The sequence below is a fragment of the Pongo pygmaeus genome, chromosome 3 (assembly GCF_028885625.2).
Source record: "Pongo pygmaeus isolate AG05252 chromosome 3, NHGRI_mPonPyg2-v2.0_pri, whole genome shotgun sequence".
NCBI classification, from domain to species: domain Eukaryota; kingdom Metazoa; phylum Chordata; class Mammalia; order Primates; family Hominidae; genus Pongo; species Pongo pygmaeus.
In genome coordinates this window covers 83,502,217-83,521,405 of record NC_072376.2, presented here as the reverse complement: position 1 = coordinate 83,521,405, position 19,189 = coordinate 83,502,217, and the positions used below count along the sequence as shown (strand labels likewise).

The window sequence follows — 19,189 nt, the reverse complement described above, 5'->3', positions numbered from 1 at the left end:
CTGAACTAAGGAAAAGTCCTACAACAATATGTGGCACACATTATATAAATAATAATAAAATATACAACATTGTATTGTAAATTGCATATAGTTAGTTGATTCTTATACAATACTTTAGTTGATCATGGCCAAACTCTTGCATCAGCAGCTAGTATATGGTTATGCTAGCTGGCAAATGAGTATAGTTCCAACATCCATCTAATATCCAACAAATATTTGTGACATTTGTTGATTAATATTATTATGTATGTTAACCAATAAGACAAAAGTGAAACAATGAAGATTGAATATGTCAGACTTCATCTATTTGTCAGTGATGTGGGTGACTCTTTTCCTAAATCAGATAACAGTTTTTGATTACTGAAAAAAAGTTCTTCAATTTTTTTCTGCTATTCATTTTAACAGCTATAGACACTTTACACTTTTAAATGTAATCTAGGTTATTAGCATTTTCTCCATCACTTCTTTAAGTCTAGAGACAAATGGTCAAAAAAAATTTAAAAATCAAGCCCTGATTTATAGCATTTGCTGGTTTCTATGGGGTAAATACTACCATAACAGCCCATTTCAAGGTACCAGTATAGTCACTGAGGGAAGAGATGCACAATGGCACACTATTTAACAGCATTTCTACCACCATACAGACACAGTAGATACAAATAACCTTAAGAGCACAGACTACAGTAAAATGTAGTGAAACAGGCAGAAAGCAATAAATTTTCAGTATTTATCATCTTTGTTTTAATATAATTATTTAATTGTATGTTTATATAATTTAATTTTTAATAGTAGCTGTATTTAACAACCAGCTTGCAAATCCCTGATAACAACTGGCTCTCCTGAGCGGATTAGAGCTGGCTCCAGTACACTACCAGGAAATGAAAAAATTCACAACTCTGAAGTTATCTCTATAAATTTCAGTTATTTATTACATTGTTGCTAGCTATAACTAAAGCTGGCAGTGTCACTGAATCTATTTCGTAGCCTATGATTGAAGACAAAGGTATACAAATTTATCTAAGCTTTACATGGAGATATTAGAATCTAGCTCCAACTACAACAGACTGAAAGATTGTGGTCTATTAAAACTGTAGGAATAATTCTACCTACAGTAATTCTATAATTTTTATATAGAAATTTAAACTAAGAATATTCCATTTATTAGAAATTTTATTTAGAAATTTATTATAAGAACGTTTGTTTAGAAATTTATTCTAAGAACATTTAATAGTTTTTTAAAGATATTAAGTAATTAAACCCTAAGATATAAAGGTAACTACGTAAACTTTCCAGTTAATAATAAGCACCTCTAGAAAGCCAAAAATTTGCCATTTGATGATTTATAAGAACGTACCTTGAAGGCATACAAAATTCATTGCTAAAGGATCTCTCAAAGCTAAATCTTGCCTCTGGATATTTAAAAGAAGTTAGGTAGCATTAAGGCCAATAACAACATGTTTAAAAAGGTCTAATCATATTCCACGCTTCAGAGTGTAAGCTGATCAGTTGAAGAGCTGGAAAAGAACTGCCTACCCTTCCTATTTGCTTTCTGCCCAGCATATATAACATTTCACAAGTGAAAAGATGGATGGCAAAGGCAATTTCAACTTTTCTCTGAAGTACAGAGATCTACAGATAGGATGAAAGATTGAATGGCAAGCGATATTAACTCATTAGTTGTATTCCACATCCAAATACTTTCTCCTAAAGCACAAGATTCTGGCCACCAAGATCCATCTGTTCCTAATTTCTACTCTGCCTGCAGTTCCAATGGAAATGAAGCTCATCATATTGGTAGAAAGCCTCCTGCATGCCATATTCATTCCACTTTTTTTTGAAAATATAGCGATATTTTAAAACAACGCACTTTTTCACTTCTTTATACTTCCCCCAACCCCACGATAAAAGAATTAAATCAGCAAATATTGGGATTTCGTCTTACATAAGAAAGTGGGTTATTAAATAAGAAATAAAAGAGTAGCTTCACCTTTAATTGCCATAATTTCAAAAATATAAATTGTTAAATAAAATATTTGTGACATCAGTTATAATAAACTACTCATTCTATAACTTTCTAGCCATTAAGTAACCACTCTTTCCAAAAACACAACTAAAACAACAAAAAAAAAAAGCCAGGGGAGACATAAAAACCAAAATATTTCCCATCAGCAGCAATATTCTAGGTAACAGTAGAACCATCAAACTCTAGTAGAAATACTGCAGATTCAATTCTCTTTTGTGATTTTTTTTAATAAAAAGCATTTTGTTTTAATTATTTGCACATAACCAGTTTTGCCTAAAAAATATACCACAGAAAATCTGCTAGTAGTGTTTTTCCAGCCAACAGTTACCTTTAATACTAAGAAGAGAAAACTCATTTCCAGAAATGCAGTGGCTGAGTTGCAATTCAGTTACTCCACCTTTTTCCAGCCAACAGTTACCTTTAATACTAAGAAGAGAAAACTCATTTCCAGAAATGCAGTGGCTGAGTTGCAATTCAGTTACTCCACCTTTTTCCATGACAACCTGTTTTATGTTATTCTGAAGGTGCAGCTGAGGGCAATGAATTAGAATCTCCCTTACCTGCTCATCTCTCTCTCTCTTTTTTTTTTTTCAGACGGAGTCTCGCTCTGTAGCCCAGGCTGGAGTGCAGTGGCGTGATCTTGGCTCACTGCAACCTCCCCCTCCCGGGTTCAAGCTTTTCTCTGGCCTCACCCTCCCAAGTAGCTGGGACAAAGGTGCGTGCCACCACACCCAGCTAATTTTTTGTAATTTTTTAGTAGAGATGGGGTTTCACCACGTTAGCCAGGATGGTCTGCATCTCCTGACCTCGTGATCCGCCCGCCTCGGCCTCTCAAAGTGCTGGGATTACAGGCATGAGCCACCGCGCCCGGCCTCATCTCTCTTAAAACTAAAAAGCCTGGGGGTGGGATGGGAGGATAGACCTAACCCTATCGGCCCAATGCTTAGTACTTCTTTCCACCATACCTTCATTTTCCATACCTCATGGAAACTGACCCTTCTCAGATTGCTCCCAATCATGAAATTTATTTGAAACAAAGGCAATGATACAAAAGATAGACATTCTACAGGAAACTCTGGTAAATCAATAAACTACAGATAGCATACAGTGCCTTACTTATTATTAAATAATAGGGTTAATATCCCATCTTGTATAATTATTCTTGGATCTATCACTATCATATATCAGAAAGCAGATTGGTTTTATTAGAGGTAAAAAATAATATGGAGGATTAGTTTGATTAAGTCATCATTTATATAGACTGGACACCATTTCACATACTAAGCAAACACTTTGTGATAGGAGATTTCAAGGCATTTATCATATCTTACTATTCTCCTCCTAATTCTGGCAAACCACCATGTTGAAAACATATTCACAGAGGTACTCAATAATCTATGAATCTGCTGACTCATCTATAATATTCAATTGTTTCATCATAGAGTTACTACTAAACCACCTCCATCAATCAGAATAGATGTATATGGAGTAAGCAAGTCACCGTGGCATTAGCAGCCTACAACAATTGCGGAAATCCTTCCAGCAAGACTGCAAACCTGTCCAACTGGATTAAAAATGTCAGTATGAAATGACTATGGCATATGAACTCAAGAAAAGAAAAAACATGGAGAAGGGTTAAAACAAAGATGACAGGAGACGGTGTAAAGGTGAGTGAAATAAGTAAGAGAAAGCAGCAGCCAGCTGGCCTCTGCATTACCATTATCAGGGTTGGTAAACATCCTACTTGCACTGGAGACTGTCTTCCCAATGTCAGCCAGGGACCGAAGGTTGGATTTCTTGGTTTGATGCCGGTGCTTCCGGAGCAAAGTATAGGTCACCTTATCCTTAAGTTCAGGTTTCAATAGGCCTGTCTCAATCTGATGCTCAACAATCATCTCTGATACAAAAACAAAGCAAAACAAAAGCAAAAAACAAAACTCAGTCACAAGACCACAAAGTTATTTTTTTACTCTAACTTTATGGATGTCACCCTCAAATTTAATATCAAGATATTGTTTTCTAAATTTCTAATTTCCCATTTTATGTAAAAGATAAAGATACAGGGTACACAGATATGGGCATTGATGAGACAGATACAAATATTAGAGTATTCATTTTATGTTTTTTCAGGCCCAGTTATGGTGTATTCACATAAGTCAGATTATCCTGTAACATAATAAGTCAGTAATTTATATTTTTCAATTAAAAGGGTAAGAGTCAAAAAGTTCATGTACTCATAGCAAATATATATCAGAAATATAAATGATATTTAAAAACTTGAAGAGTATAGAAAATTAAAACTAATGAGATTGTTGATTTTTAAAATCTATTTTCCCAAATTCTTCTGTAACGTTATATGTACTTAATAATAGAATACAGTCAAGGGAAACAATATTTAATATCAGGTCATCTGAACACCAGTTAATCCAATGAAAGAAAGATTAAACTACAAAATTATGTTGTAGTCTTTTCTAAGAAAGGAGGCTTATTCTTATTGTTCAGATCCAACTAAAGACTTTCCAATATATTTCCATTGGGCATTTTAAAGTATAAACTGACTGAAATTTTTAATGAAACTTTAATATCTTAGTCTTACCAACCAAAAAAAAGTAAAGTTTCTATTACTCTTTTTTTTAGTACGATTTTAACCAGAAAGACGACTGTGTTTCATAGAAATTGCTCATAGGTCACTCTGCTGGAAGGTAAGTTCTTATGCCAATAGAAAATAAGAAACCCTCTTTCTCAGAAGTCAGCATGTCAGCAGTATAGCATAAATGAAGCCTGGTGCATTCTGCTCTACATCTACATGACAGGCCAACATTTATCTCCAGCCAGAATGGGGCTGAGGACAAAACATTACAGAATCTGTGCAAGACATGCATTGGTAGGAGTCTGTCTCGATGTATGCAAGTAGACCTTTTGTCCTCTGCACAGAATGATAGTAATGGATCCCATGGCTCCCTTTCTGGTACATGGATGCATCTAGCACACATTGATATTTTCCACTTGGGCAAACCTTAATATATAAATGTAAAGAAACAAACAATAACTATTCTTTTCCAAAAGCCGGCAAGAAAATTGATGGGTACTGGTAGGATAACAACATCTCCCAAGGATTCCCACTTCTTTGTAAAGAGAAGTTACAGATGTTCAAGGAGTTTTGCTTGGGCATGACTGAATTTCTCAAAAGTCCATCTTCTAAACACTCACAAATTGGCCTCACAGCCTATAGCTAGAAACTGGCAATTTACACAATGTACTATCAACTATTTGGAAGCCAAGCAGAGGCTGAATCCAGGATTTTCCATCACATGCCTCACAGAGGTGCCATAACTGTCACATAACATGGGACCACTTGGTAGGGAGTCTGGGCAAGGCAGGAAGAGTTTCTCCCATAGAAATGTTTTGGTTTAGAGTGGTTTTTAGCTCTGAGTATTTTAAACTACACAAACCCCACTCAGCAAAACTATCAGAATTGATCCTGTAATTACAATTAAACCTCTCTTCCACAGTAAATAATCAGGTGCCTACAAAACACAACCCCTCTACTTTTCCTTTAAGTCCTTTTAAAGTGGAAAGTCCATTTTACAGAAGAACCAGAAAAACAAACAAACAGTCCCACCATGTCTGCTATGAGTGTTATCAAACTCCTACTCTAATTTCAGGGTTATAGACTAAAGTGTTTCTTATCTACCCTTCCTGGCAGGGCCTCCCTCTATTCTCACCCTCCCTTGAAATTTCAAACCAATCTTTATGTATGCACAGCCAGTCCTCTGTTACTAATGCCTGGAAATCACCAGTTAGAACAGTTGTTAAAACATCTGTGTAGCTTTATGTCCTTCATTAAGTTTCCATTAAAATGGCCAACATTATAGGGATCTCTTTAAGCATAAACTACAAAATCATTCAAAGGAAAGTGGGGCAGTAACATTTCACAGCTACACTGAAATTAAGCCTTCAGTGTTCAAAATCCCACAGACGCTACCAATTGGGAGAGAATGTGCCAACATTAGATGATAGCAGAGCTGAAAGGAACTTCATGGAGCATCAAGTTCAACCTCTTGCTATGCAGATGAGAACACGGCCACAGACTGACTTGCCCACAGACATGGACTGATTAGAGGCAAAACTCCCATATAAAACCAGGTTTTCTGACTCTAAGTTTAGATCTTTCTCCATGTCACACAGTATTTTTCTTTATTTAAAAACTAAGCTCTAGAGAAAAAAATAATTGATATACACAGAGCTTTTGCAAACCAAGAGAATGATGGCCATGTGACAGAAGAATGGACAAAGATCACAAACATTCTTAAAAGATATACAAAGGGCCAAAAATATATAAATAAATATTCAACTTCAAGATTAACTAAGATAATATACATTTATTATTGAATCAACCCCCATGATGTGAAAGGTATTCAATGGACAATTCCATTTCTGATGAGAATGTTGCAGTATTGACTAGGAATTACAAAAGCTCTGTAATACGTTCCGGGTTATTTAAAAATGAACATGCATTAGTTTTGTGACTAGAAAAAAAGTTATTGCCATTTTGAAAGTGTAAAAGGTACAAAAAGTAAGAAACAATAGGACCAATACATCTGCCAACATGCACAGCTCAGGAATGCCTTTAAATATAAAAATAAGACTCCAAAAATAGAGCTACATTTTCCCAATTCACTTCCCATCATGGTAAAATACCTGAAATGGCTTATAATTTTTTTAACTTAAAAGGGGAGGAAAATTCCCATAGACTCGGCTTCAAACGTGAATGACACTCTTTAAATGCAGAATTACAATGAGGATACTAATAATAAAGCTATTAAAATAATCTGTGAAAATGATGTTTTATCCTTTATAATACTTTAAAGATAAATTTTTCTATTAACATTCAGTAGGGGTTCTTCGTGAAAAAATCAAGTAGAGGTCCTGAGAAGAATCAAAAATAGGCTGAATTTTTTATGTAAGTGTGAGAAGTAACACCTGCTTAAACAGACGCGCACCGTGGTGCAGGGCCCTCACATGGTATGGCGCTGTCTTTGAGCCTGCAGGGTGAGATGCCTCTCAGAGACAGGCTGGTGAGGGGTAGCAGGTGGACTGCAAAGGAAGATGAAAAGCAACTATTGTTTGTTTGATATAATCATGCTTGCTATTATTTCTTTTTCTTTTCATTTGTTGATATAAAATTGGGGTGTGTGGGGAGATGCATCTTAAGATTTAGCTGTGCATAATTCTCAACTCAGAAGCATCAGCATGATTTGGGACAAAACAACTCCATCTCACCCACTGCTACAAAAGGATTTTTTTAAAAAACAAATAATGACTATAACTTCTCAAGTTACTGTGCCATCGTCTGTCACTTAGATGAAATAAGGGCTCCATTTCCTTCATGTTTTATCCTCTGTAGGGTTTTGATTATTTCGGAGGATTAACATTTTTTAGCTAGTGACACTCTTTCAAACATGCTCTTCTCCCCACTTCTGGAAATCTGGCCCTTTTCCTCCTCTTTGTTTTACTTATGATGTGTTATTTGTCCCTGAACTGTTTTTCTGTATTATCAGCTCCAGAATGACAGCACTGGCTCTCTGACCGCTTGCCCCAGGAACTGCAGAGCAAACATATTATTGAGTGATGATACCTCAAAGTGACCTAGTAGTGTCAAATTTTAACATGTAATGACAATTTTTCAAGTAAATGCATGGAGGTTAGAGAAAAAGTTCACAGCCAATAATAAAAAGTAATGAAAAATCGAAGGGAAACCACAAAATGCTTGGCTAACCTCTCTTACATGTAGTAAGTACCAAAACATTCTCTCTTTGGCCATTGGCTAAAGACGTTCCAGTATAATCTGGTACTCTCTCTTCTACAACATGAAAAGGGTCAGTTAGTTGCTGAAGACCAGAAGCTCCTTAAGACGGCTCTTCCTCGTGATGAAGATCCCAAAGACAGTTTTACAGAAACATCCAAGTGTGTAATTCAACTTTTAACTTTCATCACCCTTGCTGATCAGTTCCAAGCACAGCAGAGATGCTGTTCAACTGTTTCCAACTCTCTCTACCACACCATTTGGAATCTTGTCTCCTGTTCATGAAGTCACTGAGTGTCTCTCTATCTGACTCATTTCTCTACACTCTGCTAGGTGACATGCAGAAATATCTGGATAAACTATTTATACTGGGATAGACATGTAAGTAGACAGCAAATACATCTGATGATCTTATTTAATGCTCATAACAACCCTGAAAGGTCCACCTTCATCTTCTTTTTATAGATGAGGGAATGAAGACTCCAAAAGAGTTCAGTAACTGGCCTTGCCCATGGTCATACATGCTAATAGGGCTAGACTTTAATTAAAACCCCAACATTAAATCCAGCATTCCTTCTTCAACATCACTCTGTATCTCATGGGAATTAATATATGACATCTTCCCATAGAGTAAGTATATATTTAATAGAGGACAAACCCTGAGCACAGTGGCATGAATCCCTAAGTGGGGAAACTTTAGGCAGTAATGATCATCTATGGTAAAAAATTGTTTTTTTTTTAAATAAGGGAATCTTCCCCGTGACCCTTATTCTCCTCCTAGACTGCCTATACTCTGCCAAGTCATGATTTTCTTCTCCAGTTTGCCCTACATTTATGCACATTTGATTTATTTTCAACTTGTGTAATTTTTGACATCTTTGCTCCAGGTTAGTTCTTAAGGTCTGAGAATGCAGAAATTATAATTTTCACTCAAAAACTGGATTGATTTTTGCCAATCATTATACTTTTCTGGATAACAATCTTTCTTGCAGCTTTTAATAAATGAAAAAAGACAATGGAACAGATGGCCCAGAAAATCATTCTTTCTGTTTGCTTCTGTCTTTGTAGATGGGTTCCGATCTCCCTGGGTACCATAATCCAAGATCTCTTCTCATATATCAGATTTCCATTTTCAGCTTCACCTGCCTTGTTCAATATGAAAAATGCTATATAAAACTGTTTCCTCCATTATTTTCTAACTACATATGCAGATTTGTACCTATGTTGACATGTACCTTGTCTCATTTACAAAGTGGTAGATTTGCAAACCCTGATTTCAAGGCCTAGAACAGTGTCTGGCACATTGTAGAAGCTCGTGTACTACTGCTGAATAAATGTATAAAATAATTATTTCTGTCCATCCAGCATCTTTACGTAAGTCCTCTCCCTTCTCCACTTGTATTTTTAGTGGAGGCAGGGGTGGGGGTTTCACCATGTTGGCCAGACTGGTCTCGAACTCCTGACCTCAAATGATCCACCCACCTCAGCCTCCAAAAGTGCTGGGATTACAGGTATGAGCCACCATGCCCAGCAATACTTTTCCTTTTTAGTTATTTTTCATTTTATATGCACAGATTTACATTCACTTTCACTTATTAGCATAAGATTAATATTATAAATGGAGCCTCTTTATTCATCCATCCTTGGTTATATTGGACTGGAAGTCCAGACACTAGATTTCTAGAATTCTTTGATCTTAGACTTGCACTGAGTTTCTCTGGACCTCAGTTTCATCATCTGTAAAGTAGGACTTAAATCATCTGTAAGAAGAGAAGTAGTCTAGTTCCTGGGTTAGGGTTGATTGTAGGCAGAAGTCAAGCCCCTTCAGCTGCATGTGAAGAAAGGCTGGGTGGGACAGGGATCCAGCAAGACATTACGGGTAAGTGATTGAGTCAGGTCACATTGGTGCCAAGCATCATTTGTATCACCACCATCAAAGTCACTGAACTTCATGGTGCAGGGCAGCTTTGGCTTCCTTTGTAGTCAGTACTTTGTGCATTGAATGCTAACTCATCATGCTGAACACCTTGGGCACACACCACTGCATTCCAAACTGGAGCCATTGTTTCCATTTTCTATCAGTGGCTTGGCCTAAACTGCCATATTATCCTTCAGATCTAGGTGTGCCAAAGATCATGCTTTTTCTTAAAAAGAAGTGCGGGGGTTCCACTTCTTATTCCTAGGAAATTCCATAACCAGGTGAGCACTGGACCTGTAGGGATGGCTGCACTTTTCCAAGGGGTCTGCAGTGTGCCTACCCTGGGATTATGGGGAAGAAGATGTGGATCAAAGACCTGCAGAAGGTGACCAGTGTAATATTCTTGTCTAGTTTTAGACTTACTGCAAAGTTTCTTTGCATATCTGTAGACAAAAAGCTTATCTATGACATCCATTTCTCTATATTATAGATAATATGAATGCTGCAGCATTTGTGTTGGAAGAACAGATTAGCTGTCAAGTGAGGCATATGTCTGGCTGATGTATATATACTTGGTTCTTTTTCAGAGAGCTTGTTAGTTAGATTTGCAAAGAAGCCCCACACTTTTCATGCATCTAAAGTACATAAGGTACAAGTGGCAGGCACCTGTAATCCCAGCTACTCGGGAGGCTGAAGCAGGAGAATCGCTTGAACCCAGGAGGGTTGCAGTGAGCTGAGATTGCGCCACTGCACTCCAGCCTGGACAACAGAGTGAGACTCTGTCTCAAAAATAATAATAATAATAAAATTAAATTAAAACATTGAAAAGCATAGGGAAAGGATTGAGAAGCAAAGCTAGAAGGAAATATTCCAAAATGCCAACAATGACCGGAGGAAGATGTTATGGAAGACAGTTTACTATTTTCTTAATATTTGTGTATTTTTCAGATTTTCTTGCAATAAATCATACTAATGTTATAATGCAAAAAGAGAGAATAAATGTTATAAAACATTTAACTTTGCTCACAGTACTAGTCATCTGCCTTGATGGAGACGTGTGGATAGGGAAAGCCGAAAAAAATAATATAAACTTCAAACAGCATACTTACCCACCAACTGTGGGAGAGAAGAAGCCTCCCGATCAAGCATGATGGATCCTTTCTCCATACATGTCCTCAGCTCAAATAAACTATGAAGGGACAATGTGGCCACATGGGGCTTGCTCCATCTTTCCCCACCCTGTTCCACTTTTTCTTCAAACTTGATCCACCTAGGAAGATGAGATTAGTGAAGAGCAATTAAAAGTGTTCTAACTTCCTCTAGAAATAGCAGTCTCAACCTCTCCATCTTCACCCCTTCCAGCACTTCCAAAATGTCTCTTTTTGTGGAGTATTAATAGCTTATTAGATCATTAATTACATAATCTTCATAAATACACCCAAAGAGAAGCACTAGACTGCTCCTTCCCCTGAAGTTAGAGAAGAAAAAAGCAAAGCAAGAGAAGCCAAAGCATCCTTGGTTTTATATCTGCCCATATGTAACCATGAGATCCTTAAGACCAATTATTTAACTAAATTTTTTAATAAGGTAGAAAAATGTGCATTTCAAAATTCTCCATGTGGGTACAGCCTACAGTGCATAAAAATAGCCACCACTATGAGGATTCTGTTATGATTTCACGAGGCAAGTTTAAATAAGGTGAAATATCAGTGATGAACCAATATTTATCTCAGACATAAAAAACAGGATGTGTGAAGTGGCAAGATGAATGTAAAATTTCGTTTTATTGATGCTTAAGGAAGACCGGCATGTTTTGTTGTGTCTTCCTTTAATATACATATCTCAGCTGATGCATATTCACCTCTTATTGTGATTTTAAAAGCTTTACCCTTCAAGTCTGGTTCCATGTGTGTTTAAATACACACAAGCTCGGTGAACAACAGATTATTCTGATAATACGAGATCTCCTATTAACCTTAGCGATGGAACAACCCTCTTTTCTAGCTTCTGCTTTCTAAGACTCCCAGACATTTTGATAACTTAGCAATATATAGCAATAAAAAACCTTAATGGAAATAAGAGCAAAACACATTTGACAGACTTTATATCCCACATATTACACAAACAGACACTTCCTACACTGTTAAAGGAAAATGGTAAAGCATCATCGTTTTGCTATTCATCATGACACTAACAAAAAGGCTTCTTTCACTTTAAATCTTCTGACAGATATTGAAAGAGATAAAGATGGAATAAAAATTGTTTTTCTACATTCTTCACCCAAAGGTTTAATGATTGAAAAATGTTTTCCTAGAGAAAGCTAAACGCTCACCTAACTCACTAAAGATGAGAACAAAGGGCAGAGATCAGAGGAAGCTCTACATAGGGTATTATTTATAGACCTCTTACCACCCCCAGAGGACGGGAAAAAAAACACATTAGTAGACCAGGAGTGAAAATAGATCAAGCGATCAGCCCACAATGTCAAAGAAAATTTAGAATTTTAATCAAGCCCAGCACCCATATGTTTCAGAAGTATTTTAGCTGTATCTAAAGACTTTCCCCCCATGCGCCTCTCAGGAAGGCTCTCACAGCCAGGCAACTCCCATGTTAGTGGTAACCTTGTATCAACCTTACTCACAATTCTAAGACCCTCCTTCTTCTCCCTGTATCCTCCCCAAAAATGCAGGAAGGGAGATTTTTACTGTTTACCTCATGGTTAAAAAGTCAACGATAGCACCAAAGAAGTTCTGAAACTTCAGAACTGGACTTGGTTTATTTCTACAAAAGTAGCTGTGACATCTTCCAAAACAGAATGAAAGACTTCTAGTGTGTGTGTGTGTGTGTGTGTGTGTGTGTGTGTGTGTGAGTGTGATTAAATTAGTATTTCTTCACTTTGGTTCAAGTTAGACCAGAGAAATAAAAGGAACTGGGAGAAAAAAATGACAATTTTATATCACACTCACAGAATTCTATGGGTTTAACCAAAACTGTAAAAGGTAATAAGGTGATTAGAGTTAGTTTGAGACTAATTTATTTTTGATGGAGAATGTTACATTGGTTAACTTTAGGTATATCATCTTTTCATGCTTGCTCATAGAATTGCTAAGCATGTTTGTTGGTAATAGGCATATGAATCATATTTATATATGATGCTATAATTTATTGCTCAAGATAAGACTCTAGAAAAAGGAAGATATCATCATATATGAAAGCAAGTCAGAGTTATCTAGAATTATATCATCTATAAAGAGTGTAATGACTCCATGATTACTCTTGAATTCCTAAGAGTATGCTTATTTTCTGAGTGATAGAATATTTGGTCATAGAACTTAAGCCCAAGATGAATGACACAGGAGGGCAGCTAGAAGCCCTATAAAGGGGAGTGTTTTACAAGGCCTTTACTTCCCTCTTATCTTTCCTAAATGAGCCCCCACTTCTATCAGCTGCCAACAGCCTGTACTACCAATTTTATTACTTAAAAAAAAACTAAGCCTCACTTATATACAGTAGTTCTTTTCTGCCATCATCCTCTCTATGGTCTGAATGTCTGTGTCCCCATAAAATTCATATATTGAAATCCTACCCCCCAAGGGAATGGTATAAGGAGATGGGCCCTTTGGGAGGTGATTAGATGGATTCATGTCTTCATAAAAGAGTCCCCAGACAGCTATTTAGCCCCTTCCACCATGTAAAGACACAATGATATGGTGCCATGTGTGAGAAAGCAGGCTCTCACCAGACACTGAATCTGACAATGTCTTGATCTTGGATCTCCCAGCCTCCAGAACTATTAGAACTAAATTTCTGTTGTCTGTCTACCCAGTCTATGGTATTTTGTTATAGCAGCCTGAATAGGCTCAGACAATCCTCAACTGTCCAAATAATATAAGTTTAATAAGATTTTATTTAAAAAGAAAAAGAAGCAAAACCATTGCAGTTCTTTGTGGTCCATCTTTTATTTATTCCTCTCCATAGTTTATATTGTAGGCAACCTGGTTAAACTTAAATATGACTTTGAATACATTTAAAAAGTGCATTTGCAAAACATAAATCCAAACTAGGGTGGATTTATGAAATAGTATTACTCACCCTTCTGGATTACACCAGCTCTTTAGGTCAAGATTTAACCATAAAGGAATGGAAATATAAATTCTCAAAACTAGCCAGTTCCTTAAAATCTATATTTATAAGGGATAAATATTATCTCATAGCTCAGTTTAGCATTTATTTTACTTTAAGTTCAGTAAATATTGAATATTTTGATGATGTCATATTACAGCACAGCTACAGCATAAGGAGAACTCTGGAAAAATGCCTATTAAATTCCTTTAAAATGTATTGCTCTAATTGTTTAAGGAACTGATTATACTTCCAACAAATGCATTTGGACATAAACTACTGGCTTTCCCATTTCAATAGATCATTTTCAGGTAGTTTCATTCCAGAAATGGCACATGCTTTGTCTAGCCTCCTCGCATATCAAGGACAAATCTGGATTTAGAAAAAAAAAACAAAAACTGAAAACTACTCAGTTCAAATCAGAGCCCATTAAAGAAAAGGCTAAGGCAAAAGTACCAAAGTTCACCCTATTCAAGTGCCAATGAATCTGCAAAGGTGCTTTAGAACCATGCAATTACGTTTAAAAAAAAAAAAAAAAAAAAAAAAAAAAACAGACTTTTTACTGTAAAGTATACTAAAAGCCACTATCCCCCCTTCATAATAACTACAAATAACTACATATTTGCAATAAGTTTCCCACTTTCTTTTTGCTTCAGTACTTGACTGTTACAGAAAAATTTGTTTCAGAAGCAGGCTTTTTAAATACTTGCAATTACCAAACTGTTTTAACCTTGGAGGAGGTGTTTATTAGGTGAAGTTTATTCCAAGGTCTTAGAAGAATAATGATAAAATACTTTGCAGTTTAAGACATTTTCAGTGACTGCCAAACAAATAACATTTCATTCGTTTGTTGAAGAAAAAGAAGATCCACTGGGAATCACTGAATTTTGCAACTTTCCAATCATATGATTAAATATAATTAAGAAAAAAACAAGACCTCTAACTTAATAACATATCAGTTGTACGGTGGAAAACAGACATGACCTTTACACTAAATAAATTCCAGCTACGTACAACTATTGAAATGATGATAAATTTCTTGCTAACTAACAAGTGCCTTATCACACTAAAAGAAGCCAACGCTAGTGTGTACCTGGGAAAAATGAGGTTTTTAAGGAGAATTCTTAAAATTCTAGATCCATTATTAAAGTTATTGTACACAACTACATGGACATAACTATATATGATTACATAGATGATTAAATTCCTTGAGTCTTTTTCTTACAGAAAAATTAACTTGGCCTGAAATAGAATTTCCCAAAGTAATTCAGTAGAGAAAAGACAGAGAAGTCAGTGGAGACTGGGAGAGAGTAGTCTTTGCCCAAACCCACAGTATAAGTGCACATGTTGGTGCTTGATGGCCATACCCTTAAATCAGGTATTTCAGAGGTGGCTCAGGTAAATCTGCCAAGCAGAAACACAAGTGGGTGTACATTTGTGGTGTCCAGTTGGAAGTAAAACATCAATACCCCTTTCTTTTGTTGGCTTGTGTTTGTTGAAACTTGTGATGGCTTTCCTTTATACCCAAGTTTGGCAGCACAGTTTGAATTACACTGGGGGAGTTATCTTTAACAAACATTCATATAACAGTGGTTAAGTCCAGCACTGTCCATCTGAAAATTCACTGAAGAGAAACTGACAGCTAATAATCATTTTTGCAGAGATATCCCTATTCAAATGAATAAAGAATTTGGGCAGGGAAAAAAAAGTCCCTTTCTCCTGACTTTGGGCCATCATCAAACTTGGATCATGAATTATTCTTTTACCAGTTTGGTTTATGAACCCATTAGCTGACACCTAGTCACCTAGACATTCTTAACGGAAGCACAGGCTTCTTCACCAATTCCAAACGATTTTTCAGGTCTGATAAGTCTACCCTTTTTACCGTATTCAACTGGTGCTCTATTTTGGAAGAACCACTGAAAATTCAAAGTTCTAACTTTTAGGAAAAGGAAGAACAGGTGAAAGATGTAAAAGGGATGGTGATGGAGTTGAGAGTTACTTTAAACTTCATATAAATAAATACTTAATCTTGTTCATAGTATAACTACTGTGCTTTCCATGACTTAAAAGGGGACATCTCCCCCTATTATTGAAACAATTCTCATTTTTTTCAGGCACAGGGCCAACCTGAAATTCCTAAAATAGTACTACAGCCATAATAATGCTGATGCATTATTATGCTGATCCTACAAGAATATCCTAAACTGAACTTCAGATCTACTCTCCCTACAGATTTCCTCATCTCAATAATGTGTAGGAAATCATTAGCCATCTCAATAATATGTAAGAAATCATTAGCCAACTGAAAAGTATAGGTCTTAAAAGAGAAAGAAGGATGATATTGAGTTCTGTGGGCTATAGATTTATAATAGAACCTACATGGAGCTGGAGAAGTCCGGAGAGTTAGCTCTCTATGGAATAAAATAGGCTATCAATTGCGGCTTTCACAGAAAATCAAAATATTATCAATTTATAAGTTGGCCAGAAAAGGATTCATGTCACATCTTCATATATAAAATGGATTCCTTCTAAGCATTAAACTTTTATTAGTCTGGTAGGTCTGAGGGTTTTTAATGGGGGGAAAAAATCTATCATATCTGGAAACTGGACATCACAAATGGAAGTCAAAAATTACTGCAAAAACATTCTGAAAGCAGGGTATGTCCCAGGTAGTAAAGGTTACTGAAAAGCTGCATATTTCCGGAAGCATATTCACTCCACGCCTCTCCCAAGAACGTAGGTGGAGTAGCAAACCAAGAATCAAGGTTCTATTTCTCTATTCATTGATTCTATTAACCAGTCTTTGTTGAGCATGACCTGTGTGCCAGGTAGTTTCAGGCACTAGGAATATAGTGGCAAAACAACTGAAAATTTCTGCCCTCACAGAGCTTTAATTCTATTGGGAAGAGACAATAACAAGATATATGGTATGCTAAATGATGACAGGTGCTAAGGACAAAAATAATGAAAGATGAGGGATAGGAAGTATTGGGGGAAGGTTTCAATTACAGATAGGACAACCACTAAGCAGGTAATATTTGAATGAAGACCTGAAGGAGATGAGGACATGAGCCATGCAGATAACTGTAGGGGTTCAGGGAAGACAGAACATTTCAGACAGAGGGAACAACAAGTCCAAAGTTCCTGACAGATTAGCATGACTGGCCAGTGAGGCTCAAGCAGAGTGAAGCAGAGGAAATGAAAAGGAAGACAAGGTCGAAGAGATCATGGCAGATAGTTCATATAGGAAGTAAGAGCAGGTGCAAAGAGATCAGCTAATTAGGAGCCATCTGCAGCAATCTCAGTGAGAAATGATGGGATGAACTAGAGTTGTAGCAGTACTGAATGTGAGATGTAGTGAGATCTCTGAATATATGAATATCTTTAAGGGTAAAATAGAATTTGCCAATTGGTCAGATATTGGGTGTAGAGAAAGACAGGAATCAAGGAAGACTCCAATGTTTCTGGCTCAGGAACTAGAAGAATGGAATTGTCTATTGAGATGAGGAAATCTTTAGGAAGAGTAGATCTGAAGTTCAATTTTAGACATGTCAATTTTGAGAATCCTATTAGCCCTCCGATTAGTTGATTCCAATTAAATAAGGAATTATATCTGTGCTTTTATAAATGCAGATATCATCAATATATTAATGAACTAGTTTGAAACTTTAAACATAGGTCCTCTTCTAAGCTTTATCAACGGCATGCTGGGTACCTTGGGTCTTTCATTCCATAGCTGTTTATCAGTCAGAAAGAGAAGAATTATACAGAACCCTGATTTGGTCAATTAATATTTCTAAGAAAGTATTATATTCAGAACAACTGTGTCGAAGGCAATCAGTTCTCAACCAATCACACATTAAACAAACGTTTATTAAGAGCCTATTATGAATCAGACACTGCCAGGAACTAGAAATATGATAGTGAACAGACATGGTAGTCTCTGTCTACAGATAAATTAATGTAATGAGGGAGACCATATGAAAACAATAATATCACATACATAATGAATTAATCGACAGCAATTATGGTAAGCGCTATAAAGAGAAGTTATACAGCATGGACTTGACACACGATACACTCCCAACACTCTTCCTCTCCAGCAGTAGGGTGTTTTGGGGACAGACTACATCAGCAAAATGGCACATGTGCTCCCAAGGAAATAACATCTCTAAGGATGGTAAAGTAATCAAAACCATCTTAATCTTTAAAAATCTTGAGTGAAAATCCTATGCTCCTATCATTCAATGTTGAATTACCTATACAATGAACTATAATCTCTCTACCTTTCTGGGACCAGGGATTATGTAAAAAAGGTATGGTCTGCATTTGACTGAAATGAAAAACAGAAAACTACACCTGAATTACACTCTATGATAACAACTCACAAAGAACTTCAAGATGAAAATAAGAAAGTCAAAGTAGTCTTAGCTGAGTATAGCAGTATACACACACGAATGAAATTTTAGAGCTATGAAACATATATAATGTTAGGAAGGAGGCAACCCAATACGACCTTCATCTGATAAAAAAGAAATTCAAGCTCAGAAAGACTACATGACTTGCTCAAAGTGAAACAGCTAGTGAGCAGCAAAGTCAAGACTAGACCAAAATCTCCCAACACTTCAGGCTGCACCAGGACAATTCTCACACTGTATTTTTCTATCAGAAAGAAGGAAAAGAAAGAATGAAACAGATTCACTAGTAAAAAGTTTTTGCTTTGGAAGCCTTCTTTTGGAGGATGTTTTAGGAACTAAAATTGTACTTTACAGAGGATTTTTTTCTATACAGGTTATTGATTCTGAGAGAGGGGAACAAGAAACAGTTGCTGTATCCTGGGAGGAAGCCCCAAAAGAGCAAAGAATGAAAAGCTTCAAGAGAAAGCATTACAGATGAGAAGTGGAAATGTGTTATGAAAGCTTTTTTAATTAGAAGAAGAAAATATTAAGTAGCTATCAAACAGAAGAGTTAAACAATTACACCCACTGTAGATATCTATTAGAAAGAGAATTACCCAGTAAATTGAAAATAAAGTATTTAAAAATTAAGTCTCTTTCCTTAATACTACTGTTGGGGCAAGGAGTAAAGCCGAATTACCTTTTTTCTGAGCATTGTTTAAGTTATGAAAGATAAGAAATTCTCCATCAGTTCTAAATGTTTTTAAAGCAGTTGTTTCTGCAAGACTAAGCTACCTAGAAACTCTTGGTGAGGAATAAAAACTTCTCCCCCATTATCAAACAAATTAATTTATGAAACTTCTCCAGTATTAAAAACCCCAAAGGGCTAAAGACATTCAATATTACTTAAAATTATGGAA

At 36.2% G+C, this 19,189-nt stretch overlaps 1 protein-coding gene across 3 annotated transcripts in view; it reads right to left on the bottom strand.

Annotated features, from left to right (window-relative positions):
• Positions 1-19,189, bottom strand: part of SLC4A4 (solute carrier family 4 member 4) — a 386,161-nt gene that overhangs the window by 199,812 nt on the left and 167,160 nt on the right. For all 3 annotated transcript variants that reach the window (XM_054485495.2, XM_054485497.2, XM_054485496.2), the window contains exons 5-6: positions 10,857-11,017; positions 3,741-3,920 (exon numbers count right to left, since the gene is read on the bottom strand). In XM_054485495.2, the coding sequence (XP_054341470.1) occupies positions 3,741-3,920; positions 10,857-11,017 (341 nt within the window). The remainder of the gene's footprint in view (positions 1-3,740; positions 3,921-10,856; positions 11,018-19,189) is intronic.